Source organism: Chaetura pelagica, unplaced genomic scaffold, assembly GCF_000747805.2.
Source record: "Chaetura pelagica isolate M959 unplaced genomic scaffold, ChaPel_1.0 scaffold69, whole genome shotgun sequence".
In the NCBI taxonomy this organism is placed as follows: Eukaryota; Metazoa; Chordata; class Aves; order Apodiformes; family Apodidae; genus Chaetura; species Chaetura pelagica.
The window spans coordinates 10,083,558-10,099,011 of record NW_009970724.1 but is presented as its reverse complement, the minus strand read 5'-3'; the positions used below and the strand labels follow the sequence as shown (position 1 = coordinate 10,099,011).

The following is a 15,454-nucleotide window of genomic DNA, read 5'->3' as shown; positions in this document are numbered from 1 at the left end:
GGAATGTGGGTTTAAAATGGAAAATATGAGTATGACGTATGCCCCTTTGTGCTTCTGAACAATGACAGATCATCTGTTCATACTGCAGATAAAACTCCCTAATTGTAAAATATTTGTCTTGTATATGGTAGGGAAAAAAAAAGACACCTCACGCCTCCTGCATTTTCTTTCTACCCTTCCATATAGTTAAGTAATTATGTTAACCTCATTCTCAAAGTAAATTGTCATCCAGTCTGAAAAAAATGTGGATTTTGACAATTCAATGTTCAGGTGAAAAAAAAGGAAATGTCCGTTTGGATTTGTGTTGTAGAATGTGTATACTGGGATGCTGTTACCACGGTAACTGTTGTATCGAGAGAATAACATGGAGTAAAAGCTCAGTATTATAAATGATGAGTGTCAAGCGCAGGTTATACCTGCTACTACACAGGTCAAAATTATATTAATGTCTTTATCTGTCTCCTTTGCCCAAATACTTTAGAATCTGGAAACACCTCTAGTTTTGGAACACAAGTTCAGTGAAAATATACTGAGTTTGCAGTGAAAATACATACAGGCATGAGTCACATAGCTGTCAGTCCCACAAAATAAACAAAAATTACTGGTTACTCAAGTACAAGTTTGTAAGCTTGCAGTAAAAGTGTGATCTGTTGTTGTCTGTTGTATTACTAGTAAGAGCACTCAATATCTTACATTTCTGGATAGACACTGCATCTAAAGGTTCTCCTGTGTTTCTAGTTAATAATTCTGAAATGAGCAGTACAAGCTAAATAGAACGTCTATCATTTTAATCACTGCATACTAGCTTTAAATACTAGATCATTTAGTAAGTACTGTGTCTCTTGTGCCAGCTACAGTTCTGATGATTTGTTCTTCTCTGGAGATGTATTCTGGATACTGCTGCAGCAGGAAAAAAAAAAAAAAGGAATAGGAAACTTAATATGTTTTTCCTAAAAGACACATTATATGAGCTTACCTGCTGCTCACCTGGGATGCACCTCAGCAGGGTGCCTAGGCTGGGAGGTGGGCTCTGGCCAGGGTCCCTCTCTGAGTGCTGAAACCTCCCTACTCCCCAAAGCCAGCACAAGCAACGAGGCAACTGCTTCCCAGAGTGATTGCCATGAAGAGTTGTGCTACGCTCTTGGGCTCAGAGTCTGTCTTGTAGTTGAGTATTGACAGCTCTGATCAGTCTTAACATAGGTGGGGGGAGAAGGTCATTCTCATGGAGCTGCAGCTCCTGCGGTTGGATGGCCTTGGGATGGCTTCCTGGGCTCCTCACTGTCACCAGCACGGATGGGCGGGCTGCATGAGCAGAAGAGGATTGTTTGAGAAGCTAAGAGAGCAGGAGAAACAAAGAAAACTCTCAGTATTGATTTGTATTTTTTACACCTTTCATTAATTTTTATCTTGTAGGGCACCTTGAAATTTATAATAACGAATCATACAATTTTAGATTTGTCTGAAGGGGTGGTGTAGCCTTCTACAACAGTTCAGGGCATGAATCTGAGGACTTCCAATTTCTCAGGACAATGCTGAAAAGTCTTAGATGCTTTAGGCCCTAGTTGTGTCAACACAGCTACTTGCATAAAAGTTAGCAGTATTAAAACTTCAGCTGTTAACTTGTGGAGGGAAGATCAACAAACTTTCATAACTAGCCAGTGTCTGTGGAAAAAGTGCTTCCTGTACATCCTGTGCTACCCAGTGCAATTAAATCAAATAGTGTGATCATGTCATTTGACAGCTCCAAGAAGATTATTGAGCATGCAATTTGTTTCATTTTTTATTAAAATCTGTGAAGAATATTCTTTTCTCCTTTGAATATTCTACTGCCCTAGATTAATGTAAATGAGCTTGCAGATAGATATCCATGGAAACCAGTGAGAAAGTGTGAAACCAATACAATTAGTTCCTAAATAGTACAGATTTCATTGCCTTTTTTTTTCTTTCTGTGCACTACAAAATCTGATAATCCAGAATATACAAATCTCTTTCATACTAAAATAAATACCAGCTAGATGCTAATGTCTGCATCAGTAGCGCTTTGATATCTCATCATCTTAGTGAAGGTAAATCAGGGTACTCCTGACTGATGCACTTATTTCTGTTATGTCTCTGAAGCATGGAAGCAAGCACTATGCCTCAAGAAAATGCAATATTTAGTTATGAAATTTAAACTTATGTTATTAAAATACTAAATTTTCCCACTGCTCCTTTCATTTTCCCTGTTTTTTTGTATCTCAGCCTTTCCTGTTGATTAATGTATTGTGATGAAGATGAGAGATTAAACATATGCACTTCTTACTTAAGAAACACAACTACCTGTGTTTGTTTTGGAGACTACCAAACATGATTTTAGCAACCTATTTTGTTTCATAGGATTAGGCAAAGGTTGGTTTGTTGTTTGTTTGTTTTTTTGTTTGTTTTTTTTTACATTTTTACACTGAGGTTAAACTTTCAGTCTATTTACTTTTTAATTTAACACATCTGTTGTCATAGTCCAAAGATTATTTTAAATAAAGATGAATTAGAGTAAAAGTATATGACCATGCTGGAATTCTGAAAATAGGTGGTGAAGGGTTTCTACAGTATATTTGTCTTGAAAACATTCAGAACAGAAAGCTCCAAAGCGGCTGAACTGAGTTACTTTAATTTATTCTCATCTATATAAAAATTGACATGATTCTGGATAACAGCTCTAACCTGGTCTAATGGTTTTAAATGTTTTAGGTTCATGTAAATCATGCTTACTATGCCATAAAGTTATTTTCATCAAGTTAGCAAAATGCACTTCACTGAGTCACCTACCAGTCTCTGCAAAATATCACATCTTTTCATCAAAACATACTAATACTTGAGTCTCATGGTGAAGAACCAGAGTTAAATTGCATGAGGAAAATGGTAAGCTTTCCCCTGTCTGCATTCTGAAAAACAGCTGGAGTGAATTGGCTTAAAGTTTCCAGAAAAATTAAGCTTGAATCAGATGTTCAGCAGTTGAAATCACTGTAGTTTGCTTAAGTGGAACCTTAATACAAATTTGTGTTTGCATACAGTGCCTGGAATTACGCTCTTTGTTGAGTTTACTGAATGGTTTGGAACAAAACTTCACTCTACTGCAGTGAAAGGATATTTGATTTACAAGGGAGCAGTGAACAAACCCCCAGATTTCATACTGGAGAGAACAATGAGCCAATGACCTCACGCCTTTATCTGTTGAAGTAATGCAAATGGGAAAACTGTACTATGTTATAAATGTCTGGATCCAGAGAGAAATTGTTTGAGTTGTTGTAACTTTAGTGGAATAGGTTGGCTGTTTCAGTTTGATCAAATTATATCTCGCTTGAGGACAGTGTCTCCAGAGTTTTTTTTGTAAACCAGGATATCCTTTCTATGGGACCCCAATGGACATGTGTAAGAAGTGGATGGAATCTGTGCAGATCTAGTTTGAATAGGCCCTGGTTGGTGAAATAATGCTTGTTGCATAGTATTCAATAAAAAAAGTTAAAGAAAATGCTCATTAATATCTATTAATAATCTCTCCAATCTCTTTTGTTTGTGTGAGACAGAGCCAGAAGGAAAGGCAGACATGGGGATGATAGCTGAGTCTTTCCATTGAGAAATCTAGTTTTAACATTTATTATTTGGTCTCATTTTCAATAATGGGTCTTGGTTAAAAAGCACTGCAAAACAAAAGAAAAACTCCAAGCAAAAATTAAATCATCTTTTCTGAAGAGAAGTTGGACAAGGAAGGCAATAATATTAAACTTTGCTTGCATCCTGACCACAGTCTGAGCAGATAGAAATTGGAGAGGACTTGTGCATGTAATGTGGCATTGAACACTTGCTTGCAAGGTAGCTGTCTCTGCACACCAGAGGATTTGTACAGCAGAATTCCCTGATATTTAATTAGGTGAATTACAGCATAGGGAAACTTCCCCATGAGGTGAGTGAAAATCCTTTGAAATGCATTGAAGCAGTTTGCTATTTTCACACAGTTACCCTGCCAGCCTTAATATGCAAAACTGCCACTGAATTCCAGATGGCAAGATATTGCTGCACAAGCTGGCTGTGCTGCATAAAGTTTCACCCTATTTGCAAATAGGCAGAATTAAAGTTGACCATTCAGCCTGAACTACTAGGATTTTCTGCATGAGTGCTTGGTTTCTGAAGCTTAACACTGCACTGGAGTCGTGCAGCGCTTCAGTGTAACGTTTAGTTCATGGGTATGATTATTCAATAACAAATATAAAAAGAATTACGTTAACAATAAAGTAAACTTAGTGATAAATCTATTTAGCATATGCATATTCATAGTGTTCAATACACAATAAATATAAAAGTTATAGAACTTGTATTACTGAGTAGCCTGATAAAAATAACTGCATGAGTCTTTAATGGAATTTTGGTGTCGTTCAAGCCATTTCTGCATGAATGTAACAAAACAGACATTTTAGTTCCCATTGCATTTTGGTTATCACAGTCTAGTTTCACAGTAAAATATAAGCTTTTCAGTCTGTGAAATCCATTAATGATCACATTAAACTTTCCCAGATTGTATGAATTGTCAGGTTTAAGTGATTCTTTTTTAAAAACAATTATCTGTCACTTGCTTCTTGCAGTTTGTTAAAATGCTATGTCAATTTACAAAGACTGAGGGAATTTGACACAGGAATTTTAGAGGGGGAAGGAACTAATCATTGGTTTACCTAGCATGAGTGCTCAAGTGTGCATGAAGAAAATGAACATTGATTCAAAATATAAATGAAAGATTCTATTCGCAAGTGGAATTGCCAAAGTTTAACTTGAAAGATCTTTCCTTTTTGAGTTCTAAGGAAAGTAAAAACAGTTGGCAAACTCATTGAATAGATTAAATATTATATTAATTAAGACAAATGACAACATACGTATTTTGGAGGACTAGGTAGCTCTTACGGAACATGGGTCTTCATTGAAATAAAAGGGAAACAACGTTTTCTTCTGGTAGTTTTTGAGGTCCAGCCTTGAAGCATTTGTTATATGACTGAGAATCCCAATGCAATGAACTCGTGTTCTTTTGGTATAATATTGGGCTTCTGTGAGCTGTGCAGGACCTGCAAGTTTAAGTTGTGCTTCCTTTTTTGCTTGATTGGGTTATTTGAACATCATCATATTCAAAAAGCAGGAGAATCTTGGTGAGTTGAGGTTATAAAAGTTAGAGACTCCATTCCTTCCCCTCAGCATATGTAGATGCAGAGGATAATGCAGTCTAGTTCAGTAAATGTAGAATATTTCTGCTCTAACCTCTTATCTGTGTGCCTAAGAAAAGAACATTTAATGAAATCTGAAATACACTGACATTACAATTAGCTTCAGAGCCCATTGTGCTGCATTCTGTAAAAGCACATAATAGTGGTTAGAGACTGTCCTAAAGTACTTTTAATAGTTAATACAGAATGGAGCAGGTCATCACCATTTTACAGGTGAAGATTTGAGGTATAGGGAGAACAGACCAACTTTTAGGTATGCCTGCAACTTTTGGACACCTGATTAAGAAGTGAGAAATGTCTGAAATAAATGAACAACTACCACGAAACAACTTATTTCAGAATTATTTAAGAGGAGGCATTTAAAGCATGGATTACCTTTGAAAATATAGCACTGAGGACTAGAGGCAGTTCCTAAAAAAAATGTTCAAAACCACCTCAGGTTAGTTATGTTTCACCTCTAAAAAAGTCAAGCACTAAATGATTTATCGAAGGTCACATAGGATGTCTCTTGAAGAAGCAAAGACTTCCCTGGCATTGTAATCCCTTGCGTTATCTGCAAAAAATACTTTTCAAGCAGTAAGATCAAACTGAACCTTGTTTAGAAGGAAATTTTTAGTGTTAGAGTTTCTCTGCCATCTGGCTGACTTTGTATTACTGTTCTGGTATTCATAGTCTAGTTCCATCATCTCTGTAAAATTTACAGTAGTGAAAGATCTGACTTCAGACATTTTTAAGACAGTAAGAACGATAGAAGGCTCAAGCCCTGTAACTACAACTTCCCTCAAATGCACACACCATGTCATTTGGAAATCCTTATAATGTTTGGAAGCAATTTGCAATAATACATTAATGATATGTGACAGTACTAGGAGAAGCTTCCTTTACAGTATAAATAATAAAATTTAAGGACAGAATGCAAAATGTGTAACATGTTGAATGTGTTGCTTTTCAGGTGTTCAAAGCTATGAATATTCCTCAGATCAGAAACCCTTCCTTACCTCCTCTAGAAGAGATGCCTGAAGCCTATCATGTGAAGATAGCTCTCCTTGGTGCAGGACCTGCAAGTTTAAGTTGTGCTTCATTTTTGGCTCGACTGGGCTATTCAAACATCACTATATTTGAAAAGCAGGAGTATCTTGGTGGCTTAAGGTAAAAAACAATTACAACAAAGTGCTGATTCCAAAAATTGTAGACAACATAGCAAAAAATATTGTGCCAACGTAGTTAAAATGGCTACAGTTACGGGCAAGCTTTAATTGAAAATCTGCTGGCTGTCTCCTACTGTCTCTTCCTATGACCTCTAAAATTCCGGGGTGAAATGGTCATTATTAAATCAACACTTTAGAAAATTATGTCAGGAACCATTTTCCCTAATCCAAAACTTTTGAAACAAGGTAAAGTACTTGTAGCCCTACATAGTAAAAGAACTAGTAGATGTTTAAAATGCTTTAGACATACTAATTTCATGTAGAATTTTAAATTTAGAATGCTTTAATGAGCTACATTATACAAATAAAGGTGGCAGTGAATAAATCCATCATGTATGCCTGGACTTCCAAGTTTAATAAGCCCTACCTTAAGAGTGAAATAAACCCCCTACAATTCTTAACCTTCAACAAATTGCAGATACTCAAAGGAAGGTACTTTTGCAGTTTTTCTGTATGGTGAACACTTGGCTGATATTTGCATGATGTCATTGTCTTTACACTAGAAGATAGTTTTGGTTTTTTATCACTGTAGCAACAGCTGAGATTGTATCTTATAATGTGGTTGGAATCCCTAAGAATAAGATTAAATACTTCAGAAACTGACTAGTGGATACAAACCCATTCAAAATCAAAATTGAATTTTGCATGTCAAAGTTGTACTCACCCTAAAGTGTTCACATAAAAAAAAAAAAAGTGAAAAGAAACAGAGAGAAAAAGGGTGATGTGCTTGCACTTCTCACTGCAGCATCACTGAAATCAATAGAATTGACACTGTTAATGAATTTGATCCATAATGTCAAATACTCATTCAGTGCTCTGGAAGACAGTGAATCAATGCTGGAGAAGTGGAACTGATTACTTGCATTTTTCCTACTAGTGTTCAGAAGTTTTCTACCTAATTATCAAGGTGTTAATACATAGGCATTTAACTGTGGAGCTGTTTTACTTGAACTGCAAATTTAGTATACAAAATACCTGTTCACCAGCTGTGTATCACATTTTCACAAGTACCAGATTTAAAATCAGTTTTGTTGCTATGAAGTAATAAGAAATAATGAGATATTTCTAACAATGAAGCTTTACTTGGTTACAGGTTAGACTCATGTTGGACTCAGCAATTTAATACAGTACTTTCTGCAGTTGCTTACTGTATTTGAAGCAACATGATCTTAAGTTTCACTTGTTCTTCATGTTTTAAGTTGAATTCAAAGTAAAGTTTAGTCTGTTTGTTCTTCTGTAGAAAGCCTTAGGCTGAATTTTGCCTGTTCTGTTAGTATCTTAATGGTCAAGCAGTGAATTTTAACTTGTTTATATTTCTTTGGAGTTTTAAAGAACACATAGCAACCAAGGTGGAATTTTACTTCCATTCACTCTAGAAAGTTTGACATCTGGTTTAAGGGCATCAATTCCTTTTATACTTTTAATCTTGCAACAGAAAAGAGGCTGGCCTGTGGCAGCAACCATCTATTATTACATTTTCAAATCTTTGCAGTGCACCTTCTAAGAAGTTTGGGTTATTGATGGGTGTGTTTTCAAGGCTTCATAGACTTTTCAAATGGCTAAAAAGACTAAATAATGTTTGTGGAATCAGTCAGTTGGAAGGGCAGTGCTTGTGCCTTTTTTTAGTTTACTCTGCCTTTTTTAGTAAGGATGTTTCTTCACATGTATATAACATCATAGTTAGCTTCAATTATATAGTGGAGATAGACAAGTGTCTAGTGATTGCAGTTCCTGTGCTGTGATATTTAAGCATAGCATAAGTCTGTGGTTACCTGAACATGTCAGAAATTTTCACATTCATAGACAGGTTTTCCTACATTTCACCAGTTGTACAAAATCTATGCTTTATAGCAAAGTAGACATGAGCAGATTGCTCTCTTGCTTAGAAACAGAGAACACACTTCACTGCTTATATTCCTAGCTATGCTACTAATTACAACATGCCAAAATATTTCTCTCAATAGGCCAAAGGAATATCTCTTGAGCAAAAGAATTTTAGGATCACTGAGAAACTCCAAGCACCTGTCCAAGTACCTCTAGCTTGGATCAGATTTGAAGAAGAGGTGAATTTGTGGGACACTGTCCCGTTCACTGCATCCCTTTTGCACCTCTATTCCGTTTCCCTTTTCCCCTCTGACTCTCCATTGCAGAGTCAGAGACTGTCTCCTGCTGCTGGAAGAAATTATGTGAGAATTATTGATTTACCCACTGACATTCATAAAATACTTCCTTTCATGGTAATTTTGCATGCATGTGTCTTCACAGAACTGTGTGAATTTGCCTATGAACATATATGTACATTTTTACATACATATGTGTACATTTATACATACATATATGTGGGCATATACCACAGCACAAGACTGTATGTAAATGTTTCAGAAGAGCAAAAAATTGTTTACAAATTCTGACAGTGACATAACTCTTCCAGTGTTATTCTGGGTTCTAGGAGCCATGGAAAGGACCTTCAACAAAATATATAGGTGGCTTGGTAAATAGAGCTTTCCAGGGTTTTTTATTAGATTTCTTTATTGAACCTCTGTTGCAGTATCATATTGATAATTTAGTTTCTCTCACACATCTTTTTACTTAGCGTGAAAGTTGTGCTGTCATGACACGTTCATTATATCTGATATTTAGAACAGTTTTCATTGCATACTGGTCAGGAAATGTGAAAAAAGGGTAGTATTAGAAACTGTAAGGATGAGCACCACTTTCTTATCAATACAATTAAAGTTGATGCTATTTAAAATAAATTAATTCCTTCTGGCCTGTCAAAGTTAGATGTTAAAGATGCTGTGGTCACTAACAATATGTAAATAAAGGCACAGTGAATTTCTTATGCCAGTGCTTTGTTATGGAAATTACAGAATCCATTAATTTGAAACCAGATTAGACTGAATCTTAGAAATAGCTGGGGACAGACTTTCACATATTCAGGTTTCTGCATATTCAGCTTTTTTACCTTCAATGAACAAAAGTATCTAAAACAGAAATTCACTTTTTTTGCCTGTAATGTGTTTTATGGGAAAAAAAAGTTAACTGAGTTACATTGATGTAATTTCATTGGAGAGAAAAAAATCTGTACCAGTAGATACAAATTGAGATTCTATACTTGCACTTCAGTTTCCCCATACAGGACATTAAGAGTTCTGTGATTCTGTGTCATTCCTAAACTTCCCCAGAAGGAGAAAATGCCAGCTAATACACGTTAAATCAAAAAGCAGATTTGAGACCAAGAGCTGATGGAAAATTAATGACTTTGTCCTGAAAGATAATTAAAAAAAAAAAATAAAGTGAAATGGAGAAGCGTACAGTTTTAAATAATGTTGCTCCAAATAGCATATGCAACACTTTAAAAAAATACATATATGGGAAATTTGATTCTATTTTATTAGATAGCTTAATGATAGCTAGAAGATTACTTTGCTTTTAGTAGACATGAGATCTTTTCTTAAATGTGTATCTTAAGTTTTTTTAGTGTTACATATTCTGGTGAACACAAATAATGGAGCTGAAGCTATTTTGGATGCAAGCTTAACCTATATTAAAAGTTTACCTTCAAGTGTGGGCAGGATTGGCCTCAAGGTGTTGCCTTCCTGGCCTATATTTTTAACATTGGGTGAATAATCATATTTTATCTCTTCTACAATTTTAAAAAAAAAACAGTGGTCAAGCTTCAGCACATTTCTGTTCACATATATCAAAATTAACTAAGGTATAAGTATTGAAATTTTAACAAATAGAGAAAGCCTTCATTCTTCATAGCTGGAAGTATTTCACAAGTGCTTTTATTTCTTTTAGCACATCTGAAATCCCCCAGTTCCGATTGCCGTACGATGTAGTGAATTTTGAAGCTGAGCTTATGAAGGATCTTGGCGTGAAGGTAATGAAAAATATATCGTGCCTATATATAGCTCAAAGAAAAAGAACAAGAACTCTGCCAAAGATTAACAGCAAAATGTCATGCACATTAGTAAAGAACAATTAAAAGCTATGCTAGACAGAGGCAGGAAGATGCTTCCTCTTGCTCAGGGCATTTGTCTGTCTCCTGTCTGAATGCCACTAGTTTGGAAAAGGGCAATCAATAGTTCTCATCTGGCATGCCTGCATGTGACTAATTGTCTGTAAGAAACAAATTCCTAAATTGCTTTAGGGGTTCAACGTAGCTACTGGAATGATTTGATTTTTTTAATCGAGTTTTTTTCATGCAGGTTTGGCAGAACTGAAAACATTTGTATTTGATACTTCTTTCATTCCCTCTTCCTGAGATTTTTCTTAGTAGTTTATCCTACAGTCCTGCATCCAAGTTAATTTTATAATAAAATGCATGAAATTAAACAAAGTGTTAGCATGATCATCTATTCTAAACAATAACAGTCATTCAACTTCTTGGAAAGCAATAGTTATGCATTATTCTGCTAAACAAATGTGTGTTGTTTATAGATAATGGGAACATTGCTTTATTGTTAATTTAGGGCTTGAGCTGAAGATTTAGATAGCGTTTAAAATTGCTGCACATTTTAATAGAAGTTACAAGTATAGAATGCATCACTGGATCAAGTTTTTGAGTACCAGGAGCAGTTGATAATTTTAAACATGATACTCCAGCAATCAGTGAAGCAAGACATTCTTCTTGGAATCTTTTGTGGTGGTTCATATTATGAAGCAGTAGATTATTGTCACAAAACACAAGTGAGAACCTCATTCTGCCCAGGTTTTATAAAAATGCTGGTAAGGTGTAAGAAAAGGTTTTAAATGCTATATAGGTCTATTTTTCTACTCTAAAGATCCCTTTCAACCTTTGACAACACTGATAGAACGGAGATTAAGTTAGGGATGGGGTTTAAAAACAGAGCACCTTGACAATTTTTGACAAAGTAGGCTCCTAGGAACCCTCTGCAAAACTCAGTTCCCCAGGGCTCCCTGTTATGAAAAGGTCTCCAGAACTGACTGATAGAGCCACCATGTCATCTTGACCTGCAAGTCCTGTGCAGTTTTGAAGTATAGCAGATAATCACAATGTAAATTTGCTTCCAAGATCTGCCATTGGCTTGTAATTGACCCTTTGGCAATCTGGTTAACTAAATACCTTTGCTTTATACTTCTGTGAGCTGGAAATCTTTTCTGGTGTTTACTTAAAGCATTTAAAATCTGTGGTGGAAGATGCTGTATTGTGTAAATGCTCAGTAGTGCTGTTTATTCAAGTAATTCTAATGAAATTAGTAAGAATTAGTCAGCTGAATAAGGATTACAAAGCTAGACCCTAGGAGTATTACACATCCCCACATAAAAAAAGTATTGCCATTTAAATTCCTTCATTAGGTTTTCACAACATATGTACATAATAGGATAAAACATGTAATGACAATTTTTGGGAATTTTGTTACCAGTGAGGATGCAGTGAGGATCTTGAAAGGATTACAGCTGTGCACGGCTTTCGCACCTCTGATAAAATACTAAATCTCCAAAACCAAAAAGAAATTGGTGTTTTAAGTATTATACACTGCATTTTACATCTGCCCCTTTTTTTTTCTTTTTCTTTTTTTTTTTTTTTTTAACTAATAGGAAAAATGTGTTAAATAGAATATAGGCAGATTAAATAACAAATATACACAATTATATGAAGACTAAACTGTTAAGATCACAAAGTGTAGTGCTTACACAGTAAAGTGTGGCATTGTGTAAAGTGATTACACAAGTGATATCACAAAGACTATGAGGAAAACATTCAAGTTCAGAGAGTCTAAAGTACAGAGATAAAAACACACATACCCATGTCAAGAAGTACAAAATATCAGAAAAGGAATGACACGCTTTGTGCTCAAAAGCCTTGGGGTTAGGAGAGATGAACAAAAGGTGTGTGTATCTTCAATTGCATGACCCCAGCTATAGAGACTGGTTTGCTGAACATGCAGCAAACACTCTTCCCTGTCACACTCTCTTAACAACTGTAGTTGCTGAACCTGTGCTCAAAGCAGGATTGCAGGTGGAACATTTCAGCAGTGTTTCAGCTTTTGCTTCTGGAAGGGAATAGTGGTTGAACTGAAACAAATATAGATCATAGGTGCATTTTTATTACTGTGACTTATATCTTTCAATAAATGTGCAGCAATCACCACAATCTGGGTATTGTTACTTGTCTAAGTTAAAATTAACAATTGCAAGTTTAAATCAAAGCTGATCTCATTTCTAATTTTGAAAACCTTTGTTATTTTACTGTGCAGAGCAGTGTGCTTCACTTCAAGCAAGGAGGACATGCGGTAATTTTCACAGAACTTTTTTCAGACACACTGCCATCTCTGGCTCAGTGTTTTGCAGGCAGGTTTTCTGAATCCACACAAATAACATTGTCTTCACTGTGGGTTTTTGACATAAAGCTGTTCTAGGTAACGGTCACAGTGCAAAATACATGCTGTGAGCTTTGGGAGTGCAGCACAAAGCAATACCATCCTTCTTTTGGGATTGGTGATGCATTCTGTGCAATTGTAGGCCTACCAAGTACTTGATGTTGTGTGGGAAAGCTTTGGTTGGTTTTCTGTTCAGAACTCCTGTTAATACACAGTACTGTCATGTCTTATTTTCTTTATTTCTCTGTAAGAGGCTCATGCTTTATCTAATGCTTCTGCAATAGCCTAAATTGCTTCGTTTTGGTTAGTGTGCTGGGTGATCTGTTTAGCACATATTCCCTAAAGGAGGTTCTTGCTTCTACGTCATGTTTTTTAAATTCTAGTTTTCACATGGGAATGCAACTTTTTTTGTTGTTAGCACTGATTTACTCACAGTAGAAAATTGCCATTATAACATTTACTTCAGTATTGTGTTCTATAGACAGGCTTTGTTTGTTGAGCTTGCTTTAACTCTTTTAGCCTTCAGCAGAAACCAAACTAACCTGTAATGGGCTTCCTCTGAGGATGATTTGAAGGTACCATTTATCCATATCTAGTTTGGGCCACTTACTTAAATCAGAGCCAATCCAGCCTTTTAGTCCTGATTTTGGGGGAAAAAGCAACAACATTATTTTGCTTTGTTTTTTTTGCTCTAGAAGATCCTGTGAGATGTCTGTATATGGGTTACGATAGAAATTATTTTCACATTGTCACATTAAAACCAAGTAATCTTTACTTCTTTCAGATAATTTTTAGTAAAGGCCTTGCAATGGAGGGAATGACACTCCGTACCTTGAAAGAAGATGGCTATGAAGCAGTCTTTATTGGAATAGGTAAGAGCACCTCACTGTCCTGTGTTTTGTCATCAAATTGAATAACTAAGAGTAAACTAGGACTTCTATCTGTGTTAATTGCATGACATGAGAAAGCTTCAGTTTGATTTGTTATGGAAGTGTGGAATGTAAGGAAAAAAAGCAACAAACCCAGGAAGGTAAAGTTAGCTCTCTTTAGACAGGTGTTTGTTCATGTTTTCTCATTTATATGATAGATTTGTAAGTAAGATGAGAGTGTAGCTGAATGGATTGATTTATTATTTGTTTAATAGTTTAAAAATGAACTAAAAATAGTTTAAAAAAAGTTTAAAAGTAAAAACATTTTACTTGTAATTTTAAATACAAGTAAAAATTACTTGTAATTAATTGCCATATTGTCCCAGAGTGATACACAAGTTCATTTTCCATTTCTGCGAACAGCTTACTATGCCTATGTAATTACTGAGTCTATATGTAAGGCAGTGATACCATGCTTGGGTGCTTTTTTGTTTCTTCTATATAAAACACGTAACATCCTTCAGATAGGCTGTAGTGAAATGTCATTAAGGAATGGGTTAAAAAAATGAGCTTACTTTGACTTATACTAAAACTGGCATCATAGACCCTTCTTCTCTCATAGGATGAAAAATTCCTGCACCTGCCTGCTATTTGAACCAGTGCTTCTTTTTAATGTTAGATTAGAATTGTTATGCATTTGCAAGTATTTTGAAGTGCAGCTGGACCCATTGCTACCATACGATAGGCATGTTGAGCAGGCATCGTCTACAGTTGGTATGAGGCTTAATGGTCTTTATTGATCTAGACATTGCCTAAGTGAACATAATAGAAAACAAGTTGTCCAACTGTTCCTCCTTCCTATTATTGATTACAGAGATGTAATTCTTAGTACAGTGACAACTGTTGTTTGCCATCTGGGTATGCAGTATAATAAGCTTTGCAGGTCTTTTCTGTCATGCGACTGTAGTACAGTGTTGTGATTTATATAATCTTAAATCCTCACATTGTTAGACACCTTCCATGTATAGGAATTCTGATGTGTCATATTTTGATGTAATTGTATACAAGGCAATGGTCCAACTGATCTTCTTTGTTTTAATCTGTCTTTCAAACTGCTTTGTGAAATCTCACCAGTGAGGGATTCATTCATAAATGAGGTTGTTTTGTTTATTGTTTGTTTGTTTGTTTTTTCCTGAGAGTCTAGCATTTAGGGAAGATTTCAGTCATTTTTGGAATGTCAGCATGATTTTCCTGCATTTCTGACTCAGAAATCTAATGTAACAGTTCATTTAAAGGTTAGCAAATATGACTACTGAGCATCGCACATGGGACTGGAATGTTTTATGTATGTGAGCTTATTTTTTCACTTTATGTAAGTTATCTTAATGTAATATATTTTTTGATAGAAATATATTTAGAAAGCATTATGCCATACACATGCTAGGTGAAAGGATACAGAATTTTAATAAACAAGGGAAGATATCTGAAGCATAGTTCTGTCAGCCATGTGTTCACTGATTGTATTAGGAAACAGAGGGCCTAAATGTTAATGAAGGATTATGTGTTCCTACAAAGTTCTGTCATTGGAAGCTACCTTGCATTTTTGATGAAGCTGATCCCTCTCTGTACCCCTTTGTCTGCCTGTCATCTCTCTTTTACAGTACTAGTGTAAGACACTGGACAGTAATGTGGCCTTGTATACTGGTAATGAAAGACAGGACAAACCAAGTGCTCTCTATATTAATGCAATATAGCATTTATAAATTTTAAGCAATAGCAGTTTT

General features: G+C 35.5%; 1 protein-coding gene across 1 annotated transcript in view; it reads left to right on the top strand.

Annotated features, from left to right (window-relative positions):
- DPYD (dihydropyrimidine dehydrogenase) overlaps positions 1 to 15,454 on the top strand; it is a 308,687-nt gene that overhangs the window by 80,677 nt on the left and 212,556 nt on the right. The window contains exons 6-8 of the mRNA XM_010006772.1: positions 6,196 to 6,392; positions 10,256 to 10,337; positions 13,586 to 13,673. Coding sequence (XP_010005074.1) covers positions 6,196 to 6,392; positions 10,256 to 10,337; positions 13,586 to 13,673 — 367 coding nt within the window. The remainder of the gene's footprint in view (positions 1 to 6,195; positions 6,393 to 10,255; positions 10,338 to 13,585; positions 13,674 to 15,454) is intronic.